Source organism: Cornus florida, unplaced genomic scaffold, assembly GCF_030987335.1.
Source record: "Cornus florida cultivar Cherokee Brave unplaced genomic scaffold, ASM3098733v1 CherokeeBrave_3.0.0_Hap2_Chr02, whole genome shotgun sequence".
Lineage (NCBI taxonomy): Eukaryota > Viridiplantae > Streptophyta > Magnoliopsida > Cornales > Cornaceae > Cornus > Cornus florida.
Window position 1 is genome coordinate 69,044,953 of NW_026775572.1, and position 23,088 is coordinate 69,068,040.

The 23,088-nt window shown below is 35.5% G+C and overlaps 1 protein-coding gene across 1 annotated transcript; it reads right to left on the bottom strand.

Annotated features, from left to right (window-relative positions):
• Positions 1–290: 290 nt before the first annotated feature.
• On the bottom strand, positions 291–20,647 carry LOC132296378 (receptor kinase-like protein Xa21). Its single transcript, XM_059794586.1, has 7 exons — positions 20,446–20,647; positions 19,942–20,304; positions 18,483–19,031; positions 17,228–18,143; positions 17,048–17,178; positions 16,623–16,927; positions 291–368 (listed from the first exon to the last, which is right to left on the bottom strand). Exons 1-7 carry the CDS (start codon positions 20,645–20,647, stop codon positions 291–293), a joined length of 2,544 nt encoding a protein of 847 aa, XP_059650569.1.
• Between the last annotated feature and the right edge of the window lie 2,441 nt (positions 20,648–23,088).

Below are 23,088 nucleotides of genomic sequence, written 5' to 3' on the forward strand. Positions count from 1 at the left end.
CGCCACCTCCACCGCCTTTCACCATTGTCATCTCCACCACCACCGTCACCATTACTGTTACCACTGCCGTTGCCGCTGCCATCACCATTGCAGCTACCACTGTCGCTGTCGTCACCACCACCATCACCTACACCACTATCGTCTTCCACCATTGCCGCTACCATCACTGCCACTGCCTTCTACCATCACCACACCGCTGCCACCTCCACTACCTTCCACCACCTCCACCGCCATTACCATCACCACCACCACCACCACCACTACCAACATCAGCGTTACTGCCGTCATGACTACTGCTGCATTCCACCTATACCACTGCTTTCTACAGCCAACACCATCACCGCCAATTCCTCCATCACTAACACCACCTACATCGTTGCCACCTTCCACCACCACCACTGCCTCCCACCATCATCGCCTACGCCACTGACGTCATCCACTACCGTCTTTTGCCAACATCATTGTCGCCTTTCGCCACCATTGACGCCTTCCACTGTTGCTACCTTCCAACACCACCATTGTTGCCTTCCACCTCCACCACCAACGCCGCCGCCATCTACCACCGTTGCCATTTCTTTTTTAAAAAATTATAGAAGAATGTTATTTTGTTAATTTAATTTATTTGTTACTAAAAGGGGTATCTTAGAGAATGCAATTTGAAATTCATTTCATTCAAAATTTTAAATTGGTCTAACCAAAAACTAAAATGATTTTTATCATTCAATTCCCGTTAGGTTGGATGGGAATATCTTGCACATGAACAGGTCGTTTCGCACCTTCAAGGTCATTTCCTTACTGTAGTGGTCCAAATGCTGAAGGGGATTCTCGGTCCTATTGAACTTAATGAACTTTGGCATAGTGAATTTCTTCCGTCTCTCGACTTGTTCTATCTCGTCTATGAATGGAGTTTTGATTATAGAGACGGTGAACTCTCATGTCATGTCCTCGGGTGTCTAGGCCTCAGCCTTTTGATCCACTCGTTTACTTCTTTTCGGAAGCTTGTTAGGACATCATTGCCTGGGAAGTGTTGGTGATATCCGTTTAAGACCTAGGTATTCCGCTTTCCTGATTCGGCATGGTCTTCTAAGACCTGGGTCTGAGTTAGTCGTGGTCCCCCCAATATGAAGCCTACCACCATGTGTGATTGGTTGGCTATGTCATCATCATCATGCCATTTGGAGCAACATGTGGTATGTTGGGATTTGGTGGTTACGGAGGGGCCCCTGGCTGCTAGAAGGGGTCACCTTATGCCAATGGCACTAGTGGTGGGTTCAACCGTTCGTTCTAGCGTTCGGGTTGAGGACCGAACAAGGCCAGCTATAGTCCTGCCAGGAGAGGTTGATTGGATTGTTAGACAACAACCCGAAGTTCCTCATTTTCTTGATGCGAAGCGTTGATCTGTGTCGTGCTAGCTTGCCTTAAGGCATTGATATATTCGACACTAGCTTCATTAGCTTGACATATGGTGTTTAATTGTGCTTGTATTTCCTTTCATATTTTTTGTATGATTTCCAATTGTTGTAGTTGAACGACATCTAATCTTGTTGCCATCTCAGAGCGATGTCGCATGTATTAAAGTTCAGAGTGGTAGTGAGAGGCTTTTTGTAGCTTCCCACAGATGGCACCAAAGTGTAAGTGAATAAAATTTCAGGCCAAACAATGAGGTTCAATCCAAAAGATTGAATACTCAAACACTCAAAGAAAATTTCATGACAAATGAGAAGTAGGAAACAAAATAAGATCAAATTTGAATACCCTTTCACTTAGGGTCTTTTGTCTATATTTATATATGTAAAAAGAGATTTTATTGGGACCATTATTGATCTTTTGATTAAATATACAAAGTAACTCCTGATTTGTTGCTTTAGCGTTACTTGCAGCAGTGGTGATCAAGACTTTGTATTGGGTTTTGTGGGCTTGGTGTTGTTCTTGGGCTCAAATGGTGTTTGGAACTCTTATGTAGGCCTTTTGTGCTGATTTATTTGGTTTGGGATTCTTCATTCCGGTCCAGTTCTTTAGGTTGGCCTTCTCACTTGATTGGGTACACGTGGAGCTTCATGAGTGGTGGGGAAATTTCTCTCCACACCGTGAATCAGAATTTTAAGAGATGTATAGTTGTGGATAAAGTTTGCTCTGTTTGTGGTACGGAGGAGGAATCAATTGAGCATATGTTATTATATTGCCCGAAAGCTAGGGAAGTGTGGGGAATGTCCCCTTTACGTTTAAAGATTGATTCATCAAAGACGTTGGCTTTTGGGATTGTTGACCCTAAAATCGGCTTGATCGAGCCGATCTTAAATTGATGGAAAACGGGCGTGCCAGAACCAATTGTATGATTCGATTGTAATTGATCAACTGTAGTCTTTTTCAAGGGTTGACTTTCAGACGATGCGAAGATAAATATAACAGTGATACTCCTCTTAAAGATCAAGAATTGCCTTAGTTAAAAGGACTTTTCAATGAATAAATTATAGTAAAAGATTAAGAAAATAGAAAGGGGAGGAAAATAGATATAACAAAAAAAGAAAGAGAGAGATAGATAGAAGGAAAGAAAGAAATAGATAGAACCAGAGATTGAGAAATATAGAAGGAAAGAAAGAAGAAATAATAAGGATGTTATTCTTAGAAAAGCTTGAGAAAGCAAATAAATAATAATAATAAAGATTCTGAGGGTGCTAGACCCCTTACACAGCATGCCTCTCTGTTTATTTATAGAGTAAATAGTAAACAAAAACCTAAATACAAGCATCTTAGTTATATTCTAATACATCTAAATAATTATTCAAATCTAACTAATCCTAACTAAATACTAACTCTTAACTCCATTTAAATACAAGATAAATATATAACTCTTATATAATATATTTGGAATTCAAATATCTTCTATCCTATCTGTAGTGCCCTTGTATGTAGCTTTGCCATCTTTTGTGATTTTGCCATGTCATCCAAACCAACCACATTCCATGCAATGTGTGAAGCCCAACATTCTAACTGTATTGTATTATCCCAGCCGAAGACCAAATCAATTGCTTACCAAAATATCTTCTAGCCCAATCTCATTGTCACATACTTAAGCCCATTATCCTCTCGGCCCAATCCTCCAGCAAATCATTGTTTCACAGGTTTTACACGGCCATACTATTACATGCGTCACTGTCCATCAAATCCAATTAGGGCCAGAACCCAATTACCAAAATGGGTGCCAAGGACATTTGGTTTATGGACTCATGATTGGGCCAAAGATGGGTCTACAACCCAAATGCCAAAATGGGTGTCAACAGGGACATGGTGGAAGGATTTAGGAAAGTCATTGGGGACGGAGGAGGAGTGTCAGATTGGTTTGGGGTTGGCAGCAAGTACTTGTTCGTATAATTGGAAATGTAGGAACGATGGGTGTTCAATAGGGAGATATGGGAGTCTCGTAATATTGCAGGTATGGCAACATGTCAATTTTGGGAGTTGATTAAGGCCAATTCATCCTTGAAATAGTCAGGGGGTTGGAAGGAGGATAATAGGATACCTTGTCCATTTGTGTCCAGGGAGAAAGAAAAAGGGGTTATTAAGTGCAATGTGGATGCATGCTTTGATATTATGATGGGCCCCAGGGGGGGTGGGGAATTCGAAGGGAGTGGCGGTGAAAGGGGTTGTTTTGGGGGCAGTTCAAGGTATTCTCGACTAGAACGTATGTATTAGTAAGGCAATTGACTGGGCATTGATGGTTGGAGACTGACTCACTGGTGGCATGCTCAGCCATAATGAAGGAGGAGAACTGCCGTATTGAAATTCAAGCTCTAGTTTTTTATATCAAGGCAAAGTTTCGGAGTTTTTCTTTGGTTCAGATTAGCCATGCGCGTAGGCATGGCAACGAGGTCACCTGTAAAGTAACAAAAATCTCCAAAAGTTGTGTTTGTGAGAATGTTGAGTTATTGTATTTTCTTCATCATGTACCAGTCTTTGTAACGATATATCCCAAGTTTTGTAGTAGGGTCTTGTTTGCCATGAAAAAAAAGATAAAAACCTTACATTAAACATTAGAGGAGAAAGAATATGTTACTTTATCGAGGTACGTTAGGGTTTTCTCTCCCCTAATGGCACACGTGTTCTATGGACCTGTATTAGAGTATAGTTCACACTATGATTCTTAAGATTGATGTGCTTATTGACGGTCCAGAATAATTATTAAAATCGAAAAAAAAAAAAAAAAAAAAAACACCATGTAATTATGACAAGTCACTGAGAAAGTCGGTATACATTCTTTTCGCAAAAATTACATTGTAAAATGGTTGAAATTTTGTAACTACTGTATATGCTTACAAAATATATGTATATATATAATATTTCAAAATAAGGGCTGCTACTCAGATTCTAGATTGATACAATTGTTCAGATTCTAAATTGATACAATCAAAAGTCAATTGATTCAAAAACCTGCTAGCATTAATTCATGTGTGAGTCGCAGTCGACTTGAATGAAGTATAATTATTGCAAGCCTATGGATTCTAAGAATTACAACATTTACAAGTTGAATTACAGATAATCATAATTTTTTAGAAGTAATTTTTTTAGATAAATTTTTAATTTTTTTACACAGAAATATTTTAATGGTCGTGTAATATTGATAAAGTAATACACATAATCATATCACAATGGGTAACAGAGGGATCATAAATTAGGAACTATTTTTGACATGTACCGAACAAGAAAGAAAAAAAGAATAGTAGAAGCTGGACTTGACATTTGTGGCCCAATTTGGTGTGTAGGGGGAGATGGTGAGTGGTACCACTCACACATAGCCACCATTGACACGAATGACCTGACCATTAACCCACTCAGCGACGTCACTCGCCAAGAACCCAACAACCGGAGCCACATCCCGAGTCTCACCGAGTCGACTCAGTGGATTGTCTAAATTAATTATTTATTTATTAAAGTTTGTGGGTTTTGAATTTTGATTTAGTTTTGTTATATATATATTGTATTTATGATGATGAGAGATCTCCTAGACGAAGGGATGAGGAAAGGAGCAGGATGGCGAAATGGATTAAAGGAATGGGCTCAAATCCCCTGCTGTGAGTTACCATGCAGCCTGCTGTGAGCTGATGAAAGGCCTTAGTTTGGCCATGTGTGCTTCAGTTTGTAATATGTCTGTGGGCTCCACTAAAATGGTGCAAAACGCATTATTCCGTTAAATCTGCCTTCCGTTAAACATCCATCTCTCGGCATCTCTGAAAAAGCCCAAAAGAACCGGCTCTACAAATTAATTGAGCCGTCTCCAAAAAATTGGGTTGAGCCGTCTCCACATTTCTTCTTGAACCGGCTGTCCATTATTTTTTTTTTCTTTTTATTTTTTATTTTTTTTTGCTTGGCAAGGAGCCGGCTCTAAAAATTCTGATCACATGAACTCTGATCACCTTCACCATCAAAATAAGCTATTGACACAGTTCTATAAAACTAATTTCACACCTCTGTAAAACTAATTTGACACCTAAATTTAACATTTTTTAATTCTTTCATTTGTCATCTGTTAGTGTAAATTATGATATTTTTCTACTTGAAATTGACATTGGTTAAGCATTCTAGCATATTTGAAATGTTGGATAATTGTAGGATTTTTTTCTACAATCTTCAATAACCATTCTAGTAAATGTAAAATCTTATATAATTGTTTTTTTTAACTGAGTTGGCTTCATTAGGTACCAATTTGTTATCCAAATATTTTTTTTTTCTCATGTATGCGGCAATTACACATTTAACAGGTTATTCTGTGACATTTATGAGAAAAAATACATTGTGAAGTTTAATAAGTAGGGACACCGATTACCTTCACCATCAAAATAAGCTATTTACACAGTTCTACTAAACTAATTTCACACCTCTGCAAAACTAATATCACACCTAAATTTAACATTTTTTAATTCTTTCATTTGTCATCCGTTAGTGTAAATTATGATTTTTTTTTTACTTGAAATTGACATTGGTTAAGCATTCTAGCGTATTTGAAATCTAACGTAATTGTAAGATTTTTTTCAATAATCTTCAATAACCATTCTAGTGAATGTAAAATCTTCCGTAATTGTTTTTTTTTTTTTAACTGAGTTGGCTTCATTACGTACCAATGTGTTATCCAAATATTTTGCCTTCTCATGTATGCGGCAATTACACATTTCACAGGTTATTATGTCACATTTCTGAGAAAAAATACATTGTGAAGTTTAATAAGTAGGGACACTGATCACCTTCACCATCAAAATAAGCTATTCACATAGTTCTACAAAACTAATTTCACACATCTGCAAAACTAATTTCACACCTAAATTTAACATTTTTTAATTCTTTCATTTGTCATCCGTTAGTGTAAATTATAATATTTATTTACTTGAAATTGACATTGGTTAAACATTATAGTGTATTTGAAATATTAGATAATTGTAGGATTTTCTTCTATAATCTTCAATAACCATTCTAGTGAATGTAAAATCTTCCATAATTATTTTTTTTTAACTGAGTTGGCTTCATTAGGTACCAATGTGTTATCCAAATATTTTGTCTTCTCATGTATGCGGCAATTACGCATTTCACAGGTTATTATGTGATATTTATGAAGAAAAAAACATTGTGAAGTTTAACAAGTAAGGACACTGATCACCTTCACCATCAAAATAAGCTATTCACACAGTTTTGTAAAACTAATTTCACACCTCTGCAAAACTAATTTCACACCTAAATTTAACATTTTTTAATTCTTTCATTTGTCATCTGTTAGTGTAAATTATGATTTTTTTTTTTTACTTGAAATTGATATTGGTTAAGCATTCTAGCGTATTTAAAATCTTCGATAATTGTAGGATTTTCTTCTATAATCTTCAATAACCATTCTAGTGAATGTAAAATCTTGCATAATTGTTTTTTTTTTTTTTTAACTGAGTTGGCTTCATTAGGTACCCATGTGTTATCCAAATATTTTGTCTTCTCATGTATGCGGCAATTACACATTTCACAGGTTATTATGTCACATTTCTGAGAAAAAATACATTGTGAAGTTTAACAAGTAGGGACACTGATCACCTTCACCATCAAAATAAACTATTTACACAGCTCTGCAAAACTAATTTCACACCTAAATTTAACATTTTTTAATTCTTTCATTTGTCATCCGTTAGTGTAAATTATAATATTTATTTACTTGAAATTGACATTGGTTAAACATTATAGTGTATTTAAAATATTAGATAATTGTAGGATTTTCTTCTATAATCTTCAATAACCATTCTAGTGAATGTAAAATCTTCCATAATTATTTTTTTTTAACTGAGTTGGCTTCATTAGGTACCAATGTGTTATCCAAATATTTTGTCTTCTCATGTATACGGCAATTACGCATTTCACAGGTTATTATGTGATATTTATGAGGAAAAAAACATTGTGAAGTTTAATAAGTAAGGACACTGATCACCTTCACCATCAAAATAAGCTATTCACACAGTTTTGTAAAACTAATTTCGCACCTCTGCAAAACTAATTTCACACCTAAATTTAACATTTTTTAATTCTTTCATTTGTCATCTGTTAGTGTAAATTATGATTTTTTTTTACTTGAAATTGACATTGGTTAAGCATTCTAGCGTATTTAAAATCTTCGATAATTATAGGATTTTCTTCTATAATCTTCAATAACCATTCTAGTGAATGTAAAATCTTGCATAATTGTTTTTTTTTTAACTGAGTTGGCTTCATTAGGTACCAATGTGTTATCCAAATATTTTGTCTTCTCATGTATGCGGCAATTACACATTTCACAGGTTATTATGTCACATTTATGAGAAAAAATACATTGTGAAGTTTAATAAGTAGGGACACTGATCACTTTCACCATCAAAATAAGCTATTCACACAATTCTGTAAAACTAATTTCACACCTCTGCAAAACTAATTTCACACCTAAATTTAACATTTTTTAATTCTTTCATTTGTCATCCGTTAGTGTAAATTATGATTTTTTTTACTTGAAATTGACATTAGTTAAGCATTCTAACGTATTTGAAATCTTGGTTAATTGTAGGATTTTCTTCTATAATCTTCAATAACCATTCTAGTGAGTGTAAAATCTTCCATAATTGTTTTTTTTTAACTGAGTTGGCTTCATTAGATACCAATGTGTTATCCAAATATTTTGTCTTCTCATGTATGCGACAATTACACATTTCACATGTTATTATGTCATATTTATGAGAAAAAATACATTGTGAAGTTTAATAAGTAGGGACACTGATCACCTTCACCATCAAAATAAGCTATTCACACAGTTCTAACAAACTAATTTCACACCTTTGCCAAACTAATTTCACACCTAAATTTAATAGCTCTTGGGATTTAATGGAGCTGGCTCTTAAAGTTCAATGGAGCCGGCTCTACGTTGTTGAGCCGGCTCTTTGAGTTGGCAGCCGGCTCATAATAAATATGGAGCCGGCTCTCAGAATTTTTAGAGCCAGCTCCTTGCCAAGCAAAAAAAAAAATAAAAATAAAATCAAAAAAAAAATAATGGACAGCCGGCTCAAGAAGAAATGTTGAGACGGCTCAACCCAATTTTTTGGAGACGGCTCAATTAATTTGTAGAGCCGGCTCTTTTAGGCTTTTTCAGAGATGCCGAGAGATGGATGTTTAACGGAAGGCAGATTTAACGGAATACTGCGTTTTGCACCATTTTAGTGGAGTCCACAGACATATTACAAACTGAAGCACACGTGGCCAAACTAAGGCCTTTCATCAGCTCACAGCAGGGGACTGCAGGGTAACTCACTGTAGGGGATTTGAGCCCCACTGGTATCGGGCTCAAATCCCCTGCTCTGAGTTACCCTGCAGTCCCCTGCTGTGAGCTGATGAAAGGCCTTAGTTTGGACACGTGTGCTTCAGTTTGTAATATGTCTGTGGGCTCCACTAAAATGGTGCAAAACGCATTATTCCGTTAAATCTACCTTCCGTTAAACATCCATCTCTCAGCATCTCTGAAAAAGCCCAAAAGAGCCGGCTCTACAAATTAATTGAGCCGTCTCCAAAAAATTGGGTTGAGCCGTCTCCACATTTCTTCTTGAGCCGGCTGTCCATTATTTTTTTTTTCTTTTATTTTTTTTTGCTTGGCAAGGAGCCAGCTCTAAAAATTCTGAGAGCCGGCTCCATATTTATTATGAGCCGGCTGCCAACTCAAAGAGCCGGCTCAACAACGTAGAGCCGGCTCCATTGAACTTCAAGAGCTGGCTCCATTAAATCCCAAGAGCTGTTAAATTTAGGTGTGAAATTAGTTTGGCAAATGTGTGAAATTAGTTTGTTAGAACTGTGTGAATAGCTTATTTTGATGGTGAAGGTGATCAGTGTCCCTACTTATTAAACTTCACAATGTATTTTTTCTCATAAATATGACATAATAACATGTGAAATGTGTAATTGCCGCATACATGAGAAGACAAAATATTTGGATAACACATTGGTATCTAATGAAGCCAACTCAGTTAAAAAAAAACAATTATAGGAGATTTTACATTCACTAGAATGGTTATTGAAGATTATAGAGGAAAATCCTACAATTAACCAAGATTTCAAATACGCTAGAATGCTTAACTAATGTTCATTTCAAGTAAAAAAAATCATAATTTACACTAACGGATGACAAATGAAAGAATTAAAAAATGTTAAATTTAGGTGTGAAATTAGTTTTGCAGAGGTGTGAAATTAGTTTTACAGAACTGTGTGAATAGCTTATTTTGATGGTGAAGGTGATCAGTGTCCCTACTTATTAAACTTCACAATGTATTTTTTCTCATAAATATGACATAATAACCAGTGAAATGTGTAATTGCCGCATACATGAGAAGACAAAATATTTGGATAACACATTGGTATCTAATGAAGCCAACTCAGTAAAAAAAAAAAAACAATTAGGGAAGATTTTACATTCACTACAATGGTTATTGAATATTATAGAAGAAAATCCTACAATTAACCAAGATTTCAAATACGCTAGAATACTTAACTAATGTCAATTTCAAGAAAAAAAAATTCATAATTTACACTAACGGATGACAAATGAAAGAATTAAAAAATGTTAAATTTAGGTGTGAAATTAGTTTTGCAGAGCTATGTAAATAGTTTATTTTGATGGTGAAGGTGATCAGTGTCCCTACTTGTTAAACTTCAAAATGTATTTTTTCTCAGAAATGTGACATAATAACCTGTGAAATGTGTAATTGCCGCATACATGAGAAGACAAAATATTTGGATAACACATTGGTACCTAATGAAGCCAACTCAGTTAAAAAAAAAACAATTATGCAAGATTTTACATTCACTAGAATGGTTATTGAAGATTATAGAAGAAAATCCTATAATTATCGAAGATTTTAAATACGCTAGAATGCTTAACCAATGTCAATTTCAAGTAAAAAAAAATCATAATTTACACTAACAGATGACAAATGAAAGAATTAAAAAATGTTAAATTTAGGTGTGAAATTAGTTTTGCAGAGGTGCGAAATTAGTTTTACAAAACTGTGTGAATAGCTTATTTTGATGGTGAAGGTGATCAGTGTCCTTACTTATTAAACTTCACAATGTTTTTTTCCTCATAAATATCACATAATAACCTGTGAAATGCGTAATTGCCGTATACATGAGAAGACAAAATATTTGGATAACACATTGGTACCTAATGAAGCCAACTCAGTTAAAAAAAAATAATTATGGAAGATTTTACATTCACTAGCATGGTTATTGAAGATTATAGAAGAAAATCCTACAATTATCTAATATTTTAAATACACTATAATGTTTAACCAATGTCAATTTCAAGTAAATAAATATTATAATTTACACTAACGGATGACAAATGAAAGAATTAAAAAATGTTAAATTTAGGTGTGAAATTAGTTTTGCAGAGGTGTGAAATTAGTTTTGTAGAACTGTGTGAATAGCTTATTTTGATGGTGAAGGTGATCAGTGTCCCTTATTAAACTTCACATTGTATTTTTTCTCAGAAATGTGACATAATAACCTGTGAAATGTGTAATTGCCGCATACATGAGATGACTAAATATTTGGATAACACATTGGTACGTAATGAAGCCAACTCAGTTAAAAAAAAAAACAATTACAGAAGATTTTACATTCACTAGAATGGTTATTGAAGATTATTGAAGAAAATCTTACAATTACGCTAGATTTCAAATACGCTAGAATGCTTAACCAATGTCAATTTCAAGTAAAAAAAAAAATCATAATTTACACTAACGGATGACAAATGAAAGAATTAAAAAATGTTAAATTTAGGTGTGATATTAGTTTTGCAGAGGTGTGAAATTTGTTTAGTAGAACTGTGTAAATAGCTTATTTTGATGGTGAAGGTAATCAGTGTCCCTACTTATTAAACTTCACAATGTATTTTTTCTCATAAATGTCACATAATAACCTGTGAAATGTGTAATTGCCGCATACATGAGAAGAAAAAATATTTGGATAACAAATTGTTACCTAATGAAGCCAACTCAGTTTAAAAAAATAATTATGTAAGATTTTACATTTACTAGAATGGTTATTGAAAATTGTAGAAAAAAATCCTACAATTATCCAACATTTCAAATATGCTAGAATGCTTAACCAATGTCAATTTCAAGTAGAAAAATATCATAATTTACACTAACAGATGACAAATGAAAGAATTAAAAAATGTTAAATTTAGGTGTCAAATTTGTTTTACAGAGGTGTGAAATTAGTTTTATAGAACTGTGTCAATAGCTTATTTTGATGGTGAAGGTGATCAGAGTTCTTGTGATCAGAATTTTTAGAGCCGGCTCCTTGCCAAGCAAAAAAAAATAAAAATAAAAGAAAAAAAAAATAATGGACAGCCGGCTCAAGAAGAAATGTGGAGACGGCTCAACCCAATTTTTTGGAGACGGCTCAATTAATTTGTAGAGCCGGCTCTTTTGGGCTTTTTCAGAGATGCTGAGAGATGGATGTTTAACGGAAGGCAGATTTAACGGAATAATGCGTTTTGCACCATTTTAGTGGAGCCCACAGACATATTACAAACTGAAGCACACGTGGCCAAACTAAGGCCTTTCATCAGCTCACAGCAGGGGACTGCATGGTAACTCACAGCAGGGGATTTGAGCCCTAAAGGAATGGTGATGATGATTTTGTGGGTCCACTTGAATAATGATTTTAATGGGTTGTTTGGTTTCGTTATTTTATATATATTGTAATCAGCTGGTGTAAAAGGTGGGCTGCCGACAAATGGAAAGGGTATTCGGTTTGGTTTGGTGAAGTAATGATTCATTTTACTTTTTGCTTTTTGACCAAGTCATGTGTTTATATGTTTTGTGACTGATGCAGTTTGCTAAGTGATATATAGAATGAAAAATAAAGAATAAAAAATAAGGATAGGGTGGTGGGGTCTACCAGAAAACTTTTTGGTCTTGGGCTTGATTTTTTGCACGTGGGTTTGTTGGTTGATTTTTCTTTGAGGGTGGTACAATTTGCCTAAATATTTGGTGTTTGTGACTTGGCGCGTATACGGAACAGAAAAGAAAATTAGAGTTTGAGAGACAGACAGTTTTGAGGAAAGATTGAGTGTGAGCTGAGACGGAGAGACAGTGAGAGGCCAGGAGTTGTAGAGGAGGCCGAAGGTTTGAGGTTTTGACGATCCAGTGTGGAAATATGTCTTTTTTAATGTAGGATTCTCTATACCTTAAATGGCATGGGTAGTTTTGCTTCAGCGGTTTTTATTAAATGTTTTAATTAAATGCATATGTATTTTGTTTATATATTCACCTGAATATGTTTATTTGTGAAGCTGTTTTGTTAAACCTTTATGAAATTCTTGTTGTGGTTTTTCCTACTGGTACTTTCTGTCTCACCACCCTCTAGTTTCAGGTATCGAAGATGTACGGGGATTGCTAGATTCGGGCTTAGGTAGAAGAATCGGCGTTACAGGATTTATTTTATTTATTTGGAGAATTTTTGTATATATTTGAGGAAATTGACTTTGCATAAAAGAGGGCATTTTGTTTTTATTCCTTGGTGTATTTTAATGTATTTGGATTTGTATAAATTGAGGATTTTATTAGAAAATTTTCGGACATGACAAAATGGTATCAGAGCATTTTCTTAGAATTTTTGGGTCGTAACATATATATACACACTGGAGGCTTCTAGATAGTGCGCACACTGATCTGGGTTATTTATATATATACACATTGAAGGCTTCTGATAGTGCGCACATTGATCTGGGCTGTTGAAAGAGTTTGATGTAAGTGGATTTATTCATTGCATCGCGGCGCATTGAAGTATAGTGCGCATATGAATTTGGACCATGGATTAGGTTTGGTCAACAGAATACTGATCTGGTGTGGGTGTATACATGTGAGCTCAGGTTAAATAATTTGGTGTGGGTGCATAAAGGTGAGCTTAAGTGAGCTAATTTAGTGTGGGTGCATTCATGTGAGCCCTATAACGGGCAACTTTATACCAAATTGTTTTTATTTTTTCAAATTTAAGTGACCCCAAATGTTCATATATGACTTAGAAGGTTTTTATAAGGTTCCCAGTGCACTGCACAGTCCAAAATGACTAAATTACCCCTATAACTTTAAGTGAACCGGTTTAAGGTTAAAGTTGATTCTATTACTAGTAAGTGATCCAAAATGAGTCATAAGCATTGTTATGGCCTTCTCATGGCGTTTAGTACGCGATATTGGTCAAATAGACCATTTTACTCTTGGGTGGTTCCGGGTCGGGTCACGACCCGATTAGGGTTTCGGACCACGGCTTTAGGTCGTTACATCCTACCTCCCATTTGAACGCTTAAAACTGTCCGTTTAAGTCCCAAACACTCATAAATGAAACAATGTAGTGCAAAATAGATAATCTCAATGTAAACGAAGAACATAGTGATGTCAAGAAATTTCCCGAACACGAAAATCTACCGCGGAGGCCACCCTACACCTCCTGGGTGTGAAAACTGAAAGCACCCGAAATGAACCAAATTGAGTTTCTAAGGGTTCTGAATTGGAAGAAACATCCCAAACAACTCGTGAAACATCGACGCACACATCCCTGTGCACAACTAAAAGAAAAATGTCGAAAAAATATCACAAAAATTCGGGACGTCACAACACGTTTTGTTTTCCATTTTGGACTCCTTTTTTTGTTAATGTTTATATGCAATGTGTTAAGCATGTTTTGTTGTGGTACTTTCAGACATGACATATTTATGATCTTATGTATTTTTTAAAAGGAAAATGGCTTGGGAACTCATCTTCATCTTTTGGAGTTCCTGAATGATTTTATCTTCTTCATCCGTTTTGAAATTCTTGGATGAGAAATGTAATGAGGCCATTCTAATGTCAATGTGTATCTTTATTCATAATTGATTGCAAACTTTGTATATTTTTTTTTTGCACACACTATGATTCACCCCATCCATGCCATGATTTGTATTTTATATGAGGTTTGGGGCAAGTTTTTGAAGGAAGGTTGAACCTTAGGATGATTTTCCTAACTTATCCATATCTTCTTTGCAACCAAATTGACGATTTTTGGGCATTCTGGGCTCATTTGAGTGCATTTGGTAACCGGACCCTTGGAAGTCATTTTTTGAGGCTTAAATATATTTGTTGGGAAGAATTTCTGCTTCTAGGCAACCGGTCGCCCCTCACCTACGACTGGTCGTCCATCTATTCGTCCACTGGCCAGCTTTGTCATCCGATCTTGCAACAGTCAAAACTTTATCATTTTAAACCTAAATTAGGCCATTCTTAAGCCTAAATTGAAGGAGTTTGAGTCAGATTCCCATCCTACTGAGAGATATTTATGTTATAGTGAAACGGGAAATCTCTTAGACCGAGAGGGGGCATTTGTGAAAAATCATGACTGAGGTCCTTAGAAACTCTTGGGATGTTATGAAATAATTTGAATGGATTGAATGGACATCCTTGATGTGTTTAGGGTTAAGTTATCATCCTCATTTGTATAAAATGACTATTTTGCCCCTAGTTGGCAATCGAGTTTGGGAAAGGACCGTGAGGAAAGAATGTGCAAAGTAGACAATATTCACTAGTGTAGATCCCCTGTCCTCATTGAGCCCTAAAAGAAGGTGTTGGACTGGCAATAGCCCATATTATCATCAGTAAGGATTCCAAAAGGGGCTTTCCAATTTTACCTCAGGGTATGTTTGGTATAGTGTAAAACAAAAGAAATAATAACATTAGTTAGGAGGGAAAAGAAAAGAAAGGAAATGAGAGGATAGTGTTAGTTACTTGTTGTGTTCTGTTGATTAATAAAACAAAAGAAAGGAAATAATAATAATCATGTTTGGGAAAAAAAGAGAATGAAACTAATATAATGAATTTACAACCATACCCCTTTTATAGAATTTTTCTCTTATAGATATAAGGACAAATTTGGTATTAATAAAATTTTATTAAAAATATTAGTTTTCCTTCTCTTTCCTTCCATTTTCCCCCAAAATGAAAGGATAACAAAAGTTACTGTTTATCCTTTAGTCTTTCCTTCCAAACCCCTCCATTCCCTCCCCATTCCATCCAACATTTTGTACCAAACATAACTTTTTATTTTCTCCCACTTCCCTTCTTTTCTTTTTCCCCCCATTTCCATTGTACCAAACTCAGCCATAGGGTCAGCAAACAGAGAGATATCATAGCCCATATTTATATTGCTACTAATTAAGTCAAAAAGGAAGATCATGTAAACAATATTGGAAAAGCATTTTCCAATCCAAGTTGAAGGTTAGGATTTTGCAGTGTAATCGTGAATGAATTTCAATTTCCTTCCTTCCACACACAACTTTCTTTCGTGAATTGCTTCACCTTTTGAGATGGAAATTTTTTTCTAACTTGTATCTCAAATTGAGATGAAATTCCACACTCATCTATAGTGAGCCATGGATCTCTCATTTCTTTCGCTTGAATTTTTCCTTCTTTTTTTTTTTCATCGTTCCTTTAAATTGTGTTAGTAGTAACAATGTTTCACACACAGGATCGAAGGAATTTATTTCAATTTCCTACCAAGAACAATTGAGGTAAGGCTCCTAACATGTTCAATATAATGTCTGAATGGTGTAGAACATGTATGAATTTTTTTTGGATGGTTTGAATGCTTTGTTTGAAGGGTTTGAGCGCATCATTATATTTCAATTTAAGCAATATTACAGCATATACACCATAATTTTTATTTGATCTAGAATCATGATTATGACGATTCTCTACTTTTCTTTCATCCCCATAGTAACTATGACTATGACATAATTTACTGGTTTATGATTAAAGGTGCAGACTTGCAGTGGCTATATATTATTAATTACTCGACAGCCCAAGTTACTGGTTTATGATTAAAGGTGCAGACTTGCAGTGGCTATATATTATTAATTACTCGACAGCCCAAGGGCTACTCTTTCAATCATATCAGTCTCTAATAAGATATTAGCCTCATTAAAACAAGGAAAATGTGGGAAGTACAGAATACTACTAAACCTGATACATGATAATCTTGATTTGTTTTAGATTTCAAGTCTTACCAATATTTTCTAAAAAGGAGAGTTCAATTTTTTTAAGTCTAACCAAGGCTTCTTCGATGCTGATCCTTTTCTCAGGTAAATCATTTGAACATTCCACGGCCAAACCCAAGATAGATGATACACATTGCTCCTTCACAAAAAAATCTTCTTCTTCTTTGCTTCCCATCAAATTGGAGTCCACAACTGCAATTATTGAACCATCCAACGCGTCATTCACCCAACTCTTCAAGCTCATCTCCCCGACAAACATTTCATCTGTCGGCTTCTTCCTTGTGAATGTTTCCATCAACATAACACCGTAACTATAGACGTCACCTCTTGTAGATACTATTCCTCCCGTTCCATACTCTATGCATAACAATAACATCAATTGATTACAAAATCAAAGACTAGAACTAATCATTAGCATGGAAAAAAAATTTAAAAAAAAAAAAAAAAATCTTGTTTAAAAAGAAATAGGAACATTACCTGGTGCCATATACCCAATTGTTGCCAAGGTCATAGTTTGTAACATTATATCCCCTTCACTTAAGAGTTTCGCAATCCCAAAATCAGCAACATTTGCAACACTATCTTCCATCGAGGAGGACATTGCTGGGCTTCAAATCACAATGAACAATGGGTGTTGTATGACCATGATGTAGATACTCCAAGGCTGATGCAACATCTATCATGACATTTAACCGTTGCAGGATATCCAAACAATACTTGTGAGAATACAACCACATCTCGAGGCTCCCATTAGACATGTACTCTAGTACCAAGGCTTTGAAATCCAGGTTAGTGCAACTACTGATGATTTTAATTAGATTCTGATGGCGAATATTGCGCATTACTTCGCACTCAACATCAAAACTCTTTAAAGCTCCTCCGACCTGCAAATTGAAAACCTTTACTGCAATACTCATCCCATCCAAGAGTATTCCTTTATATACTGAACCATAACTCCCAATGCCAATTAGGTTGGTTTCACTAAATGCTTGTGTTGCTTGTAGAAGTTCCTCGTACGAAACCATCCTCCATGCAAAAGGTGACCAATCTGCTTGGGTCTGCAATTCGATCTTCTGATTTCGACGTCCCATCAACAAAAATATGAGGGCCACAACAAGAATTGCTAATGCAATAGGAGGTAAAATATATTTCAGACTCGCTAATCTCCGATTCTTGTTGGTTTTGCATGAGGGAACTTGCAGTCGGGGTGCACCACAAAGTGCATCATTATGCAAAAATGACTTAGCTGTAAAGTTGGCAAAATGTCCTCCGGTTGGAATTTCTCCTTGCAATTTGTTAAAAGACACGTTGAAATATTGGAGATACCTGAGTGCCTCTAATGACTTGGGAATAACTCCAAACAAGTTGTTATTGGACAGATCCAAGAATTCTAAGTTTATCAAGTTGCCCATTGATTTAGGAATAGATCCTTGCATCTTATTGTGGGCCAAGGAGAGAGAAACTAGCGAGTTAGCTCCTCCGATGGTGCTCGAGATTGTACCTGATAAGTGATTCCATGACAAGTCTATATTTGTTATGGCCTTCAAATTTCCAAAATCTAACGGCTGATTACCTATTAAAAAGTTTGACGATAGGTTTATAGCCAAAAGATCTTCAAGGCTCCACAAGTTTGATGGTATTGTGGAAGTTAATTTGTTCGAATCAAGATGGAGCCATCTTAGAGATTTAAGCTCACCCAAGCATGTCAGAATTGGTCCATAGAGCTTGTTATTACTAACTGAAAACTCTCCCAATTTCCTTAATCAATAAAGATCATTTGGAATGTATCCTTGCAGTCTATTTTCTTGAAGTGTCAAACGTTCAAGATTTCGTAATCTTCCTATTGTTTTTGGGATTGGTCCAGTTAACTGGTTTCTTTCTAACTCTATGGTGCCCAAGTTGCTCAAATTACCGATTCCACTTGGGATGTTGCCCTTGATTTGGCATCCAAATGCATCAAACCACTGAAGAGAATTAGACAAATTCCCTAATGAAATTGGAAGTATGCCGTTCAGTGGATTTAATGATATGCTCAATACCTCCAATTTTCCGCAATTCGTTAAAGAAGAGAGAAATCTCAACTCCGGAGTAGAAGATTCCCTAGTCAAATAATTTGTACTAAGAAAGAGCCTCTGCAAGAGTCTTAAACTACCAAGCGTATTGGGTATACATCCAGTGAATGAGTTGGCATTCATGGCAATGAAGGTTAGCCTAGAAGCATTAGAGATGTAGCTTGGGATTGTTCCTCTGAGTCCACTCTGTTGTAAATAAAGCTCTTCAAGATTCGGAAGCCAAAACCCCATGTCTGAAGGAAGATTGCTTGAGAAGTGATTCTTTCCCAGGCTAAGGATTTGCATTGTTGACACATTGAATATTTTGAATGGAATACTGCTAGTCAAAGTGTTTCCATAGACATCAAGTACATTGAGATTAAGGTTGCCAATCTCATCTGGTAAAGTACCTGCCATTCACATCATGAACACTCTGGCATTAATCATCAAGATTTAAGACTTACAAACTACCACAGCTATGGTAAGTTGAGAAGGTATGCAGTGATAAATTATCACAGTTCTTATATATGGTGCACGGTTGTTGCGTATAGAATAATTGTTGTTGATTCAATTGGTTAATCGGTCCTAAAAGTTTGTGCTATAAAGACTGACGAGGCAAGAAGAACTTATATGATGTTCATTTTTAGTTATTTTAAATAAGAGTAATAGTATAAATCAAGATAGACATTTATACAAGGGATTAAGTGAAACCACTGAATTTGAAAAGAAAACTAACCACAAATATTGAAAAGAGGTCATATATTTATGTCTACATCTATCTGTATATAGTTACCATTGTATTATACTTCTATTAACCTATTCTCATTTATGTTGTTTGCGGGTCATTATATATGCAGCTCAGTTCTTTTAAGCTTTTCTATCAAGTTTTGCATCAAAGCAGATGCTCCTTGTTTTGTTTTTAAGTCTATTCTTATTTGTTTTTTCTCCTTCTAAGTTAGAATCCACCCATTTTAAGCTTTTCTTTCAAGGTTGGCTTGGATTATTATTGTTCATAGATTTTAAGAAATTGATCTAGGGATTGACTGTTAACATTATAATTCTCTCTCATCTTTTCCATGGGCAATTAGATGCCCGGTCTTGGATTTGCAAATTATGCTAAAATGTTTCTGTATGTGGTTTTTGTGGCAGAAAGGGAACATGGATGATGTTACTTTAATGTACGACTTTGATGAAACTGTTTGAAATTACAAAGTTCTCCAACAATGGAAGCATTGTTGATTTTTGAACCTGATACTGCGATTATGTACAAGCAAAACATGTACTAAAGTAAAATAAAGGTGGTCTAGTCTTGAAGTTTACCTGTCAGGTTGTTACCATCAAGATTCAGTTCTTTGAGGGAAATGAGGTTTCCGACTTCCTTGGAAATGGTACCACTGAATTTATTATCCCTCAATGATAAAAATTGAAGCCCTCTGCATTTCCATAAGACGGATGGAATTTGACCCACAAACTGATTTGTTGAAAAATCCAGCTGTTCAAGAATAGGAAGGCCCTCATGAATGTTCACTGGGAGGTTTCCAGATAGGCTATTGTTTCTGAAATCAATAGTTTTTAAAGAAGAAATGTTGAAGATTAAAGATGGAACGGACCCTGTTAAAGAGTCACTTGGGAAGCTCAATATTTCCAGATGTGGAAGATTACCTATCTCCAATGGAATTACACCTGCAAAAGATGTAACACATAATTTTCTCCCTAGTTATACACAAATGTATCAATTTTCTATTCTGCTTACGGAATTTCTTTTCCACTGTTATATATCAGAACTACTAATTATTGAGTTAGATGTGAACTTAAAAATCATACCTTTCAAGTTGTTGATACCAAGGTGTAACTCCTTCTGCATAGTCAGGTTGCCAATTTCTCGCGGTATGCTACTAGTGAAGTAATTGACTGATAATGATAGATATTGGAGCTCCCTGCATTCAAATATTTTGGATGGTATTTGCCCATTAAGGTAATTCATACCAAGATGAAGTCCTCCAAGTTTAGGAAGATGGCTGCACATATCTGTGGGCAAACTTCCACAAGCTATTGTGGGGGATCGATCCCCCAACCCCTAGCTGAATACACTCTCTAAAATGGAGAGAGGGATCAATCCCCTTTGATCCCCTTTTGTGGGGGATCGATCCCCCACTAATTTTTTTTAAGGAAAAAAGTGGGGTTGGACCCCTCAATCGCCCCATTACCAATGGTTTAAATCCCATGGTCATCAATTGACATCTAAATCATGTAAAACCAGTCTGAATCACCATCACACACATGGACATAATGATATAGTGACATTCAACATAGCTCATTTACATGCATGCATTGCCTTAAAACAAAACGGTCTCTTTTTATAACATACATTCCCAAAATACTTGTACATGTCCCAAAAGAATATAGTTGTGCTTACAATGCCAAAATATACCAAATTTCTACAAGTATGTGTCATGGCTTTAAAAATTGGGAATTGGTGTACAAAAGATATCAAAAAGATTATCTAGTACCACCTAAGCTTGTGGAGGAGCGTCGTCCGCCACATCTTTTCCGTGACCTAAAAATGGTTATAAAGGGGTAAGCATCACGGCTCAGTAGGAGGTGCCTGAAACACACCTCTTGATGACCCCGTGAATCTAAACAAAGCATAGAAAATAGAGGAGGGGATCATGCTCATTTGGGGAATATAATATTATCAAAGCAAACCCAACAAAATCCATAAATGCAATGCCATGAATACAATGCCAATGAAATAGAATGTCGCTTCCCATTTCTAAAACATTTTCCAATCACAATCATTTCTAAACCATTTCCAAACCGTTAATGTAACTTGACCCATGACAACTCCATGGCGCCACGAGAGAAGGATTGGCTAACTACCCATGACCACATGGCAACTTCAGGGCGTGATTTGGCGCCTAAGTAGCTCAACCACGCTAGGGCAGTCTCCCTAGTTCTTTTTAGGTCTCATTAACGCCACAGACCCTAGGCAACTCCTAGGTGACCGGTTTCTGCAAACAAATTTCCAAATCCTTTCTTTCCAAAACATTTTCCCCAAAACAATTTATTTCCTTTTCAAAAACTAATTTCCCTTTTTCTTGCCCAATGCTATGCATGAATGTACATGCATATCAATGCCATGAAATTTCAAGCAATTAAACTACAATTACACTAGCTTGCTTTGGAAAGTAATGTACACAGTAATCCACACATGACCTACACATCATTTATGGCATCTTAAACATATAAAACATAGTAATTCTCATGTAACCAATATAACCATTCTGACATATAATCAACATTCTAACCATGGCAACTTGAACATAGAAATCATGTCTATACTCAAAACATTCACACCTCTTTACAATTATTCATATAAGCATGTAAATTTCATGTTAGCCACATAAAACACAACCATCATATTACCACAATGCAACCTTAACAACCATAAAAGGAAGTTATAACCAAACATGTTATTATACAAATTCAAGGGGGAAAATTCACAAAGAACAAAGATTATGAGCTTTAGAAAACTCCTATTGAAGAGAAAAACCCCAATTTTAGCCCAAAATGCGAAATTCTTAAGGTGGTCCAATAAAAAATCAGCTCCAATCAATTTGTAGCCCTCGATGTGCTCGTTAACTTTGCCTTCAATGGCAAAGTCTAATTCCAAGTGGAAATGGAGAAATCAAGCTTCAAAAACCATGCTTTTAGAGAAAGAAAGAGTGTAGAGAGAGAGGGTGTGTTTACGGTTGGAAGGAGGAAGAAAAATAGCATAAAAATATGATTTTGTGGTCTTTATACAAGCCTTGGTCAACCTTGACCTCTAAAATGACCAAATTGCCCTGTACATACATACACTCCAAAATATGATATAAATGATATAATTTAGCATATAACCACATAAATGCACTCCAAATAAATAAATATAAAATGCAACAATCCCGAAAATAATCCCGTGCACGAAAAATCCAAGCGCGGGTCCCACCCGGGACCTCCTGGCCCGAAAATTCGTAAAATGCCAAAATGGCTAACAATACATTTCTAAGAGTCCCATGACAGACTAATTTTTAGAGTGTTGTCATTGCTTTATTCAATCCATACAAAAATATTTTCCTACAATCATTTTACTAAAATTGTATAGTGATAAGCAGGGTCGAACCCATATTCAAGTTGAGATTTCGTATTGGAACTTAGATTCAAATTATTATTTAGAGAGAAAAAACAATATTAAAACATTGTTTGGATTTTGAACTAATCTACTGAAATTTAAAGCATCTAATCGAATAGACAATAAATTAAAACATGTAAATTAAAGATAAGAAAAACATAATGCATTAATTGAAAAAGAATGCAGAAAATAAATACACAAGCATCGAGCTAGCTGACTCCTCGGAGCAGCTCTCCAGAGGAGAGGACTCTCACTATCCAACTCCTAAACCTGGCTCCCCTTGCTCTGTAAATGAC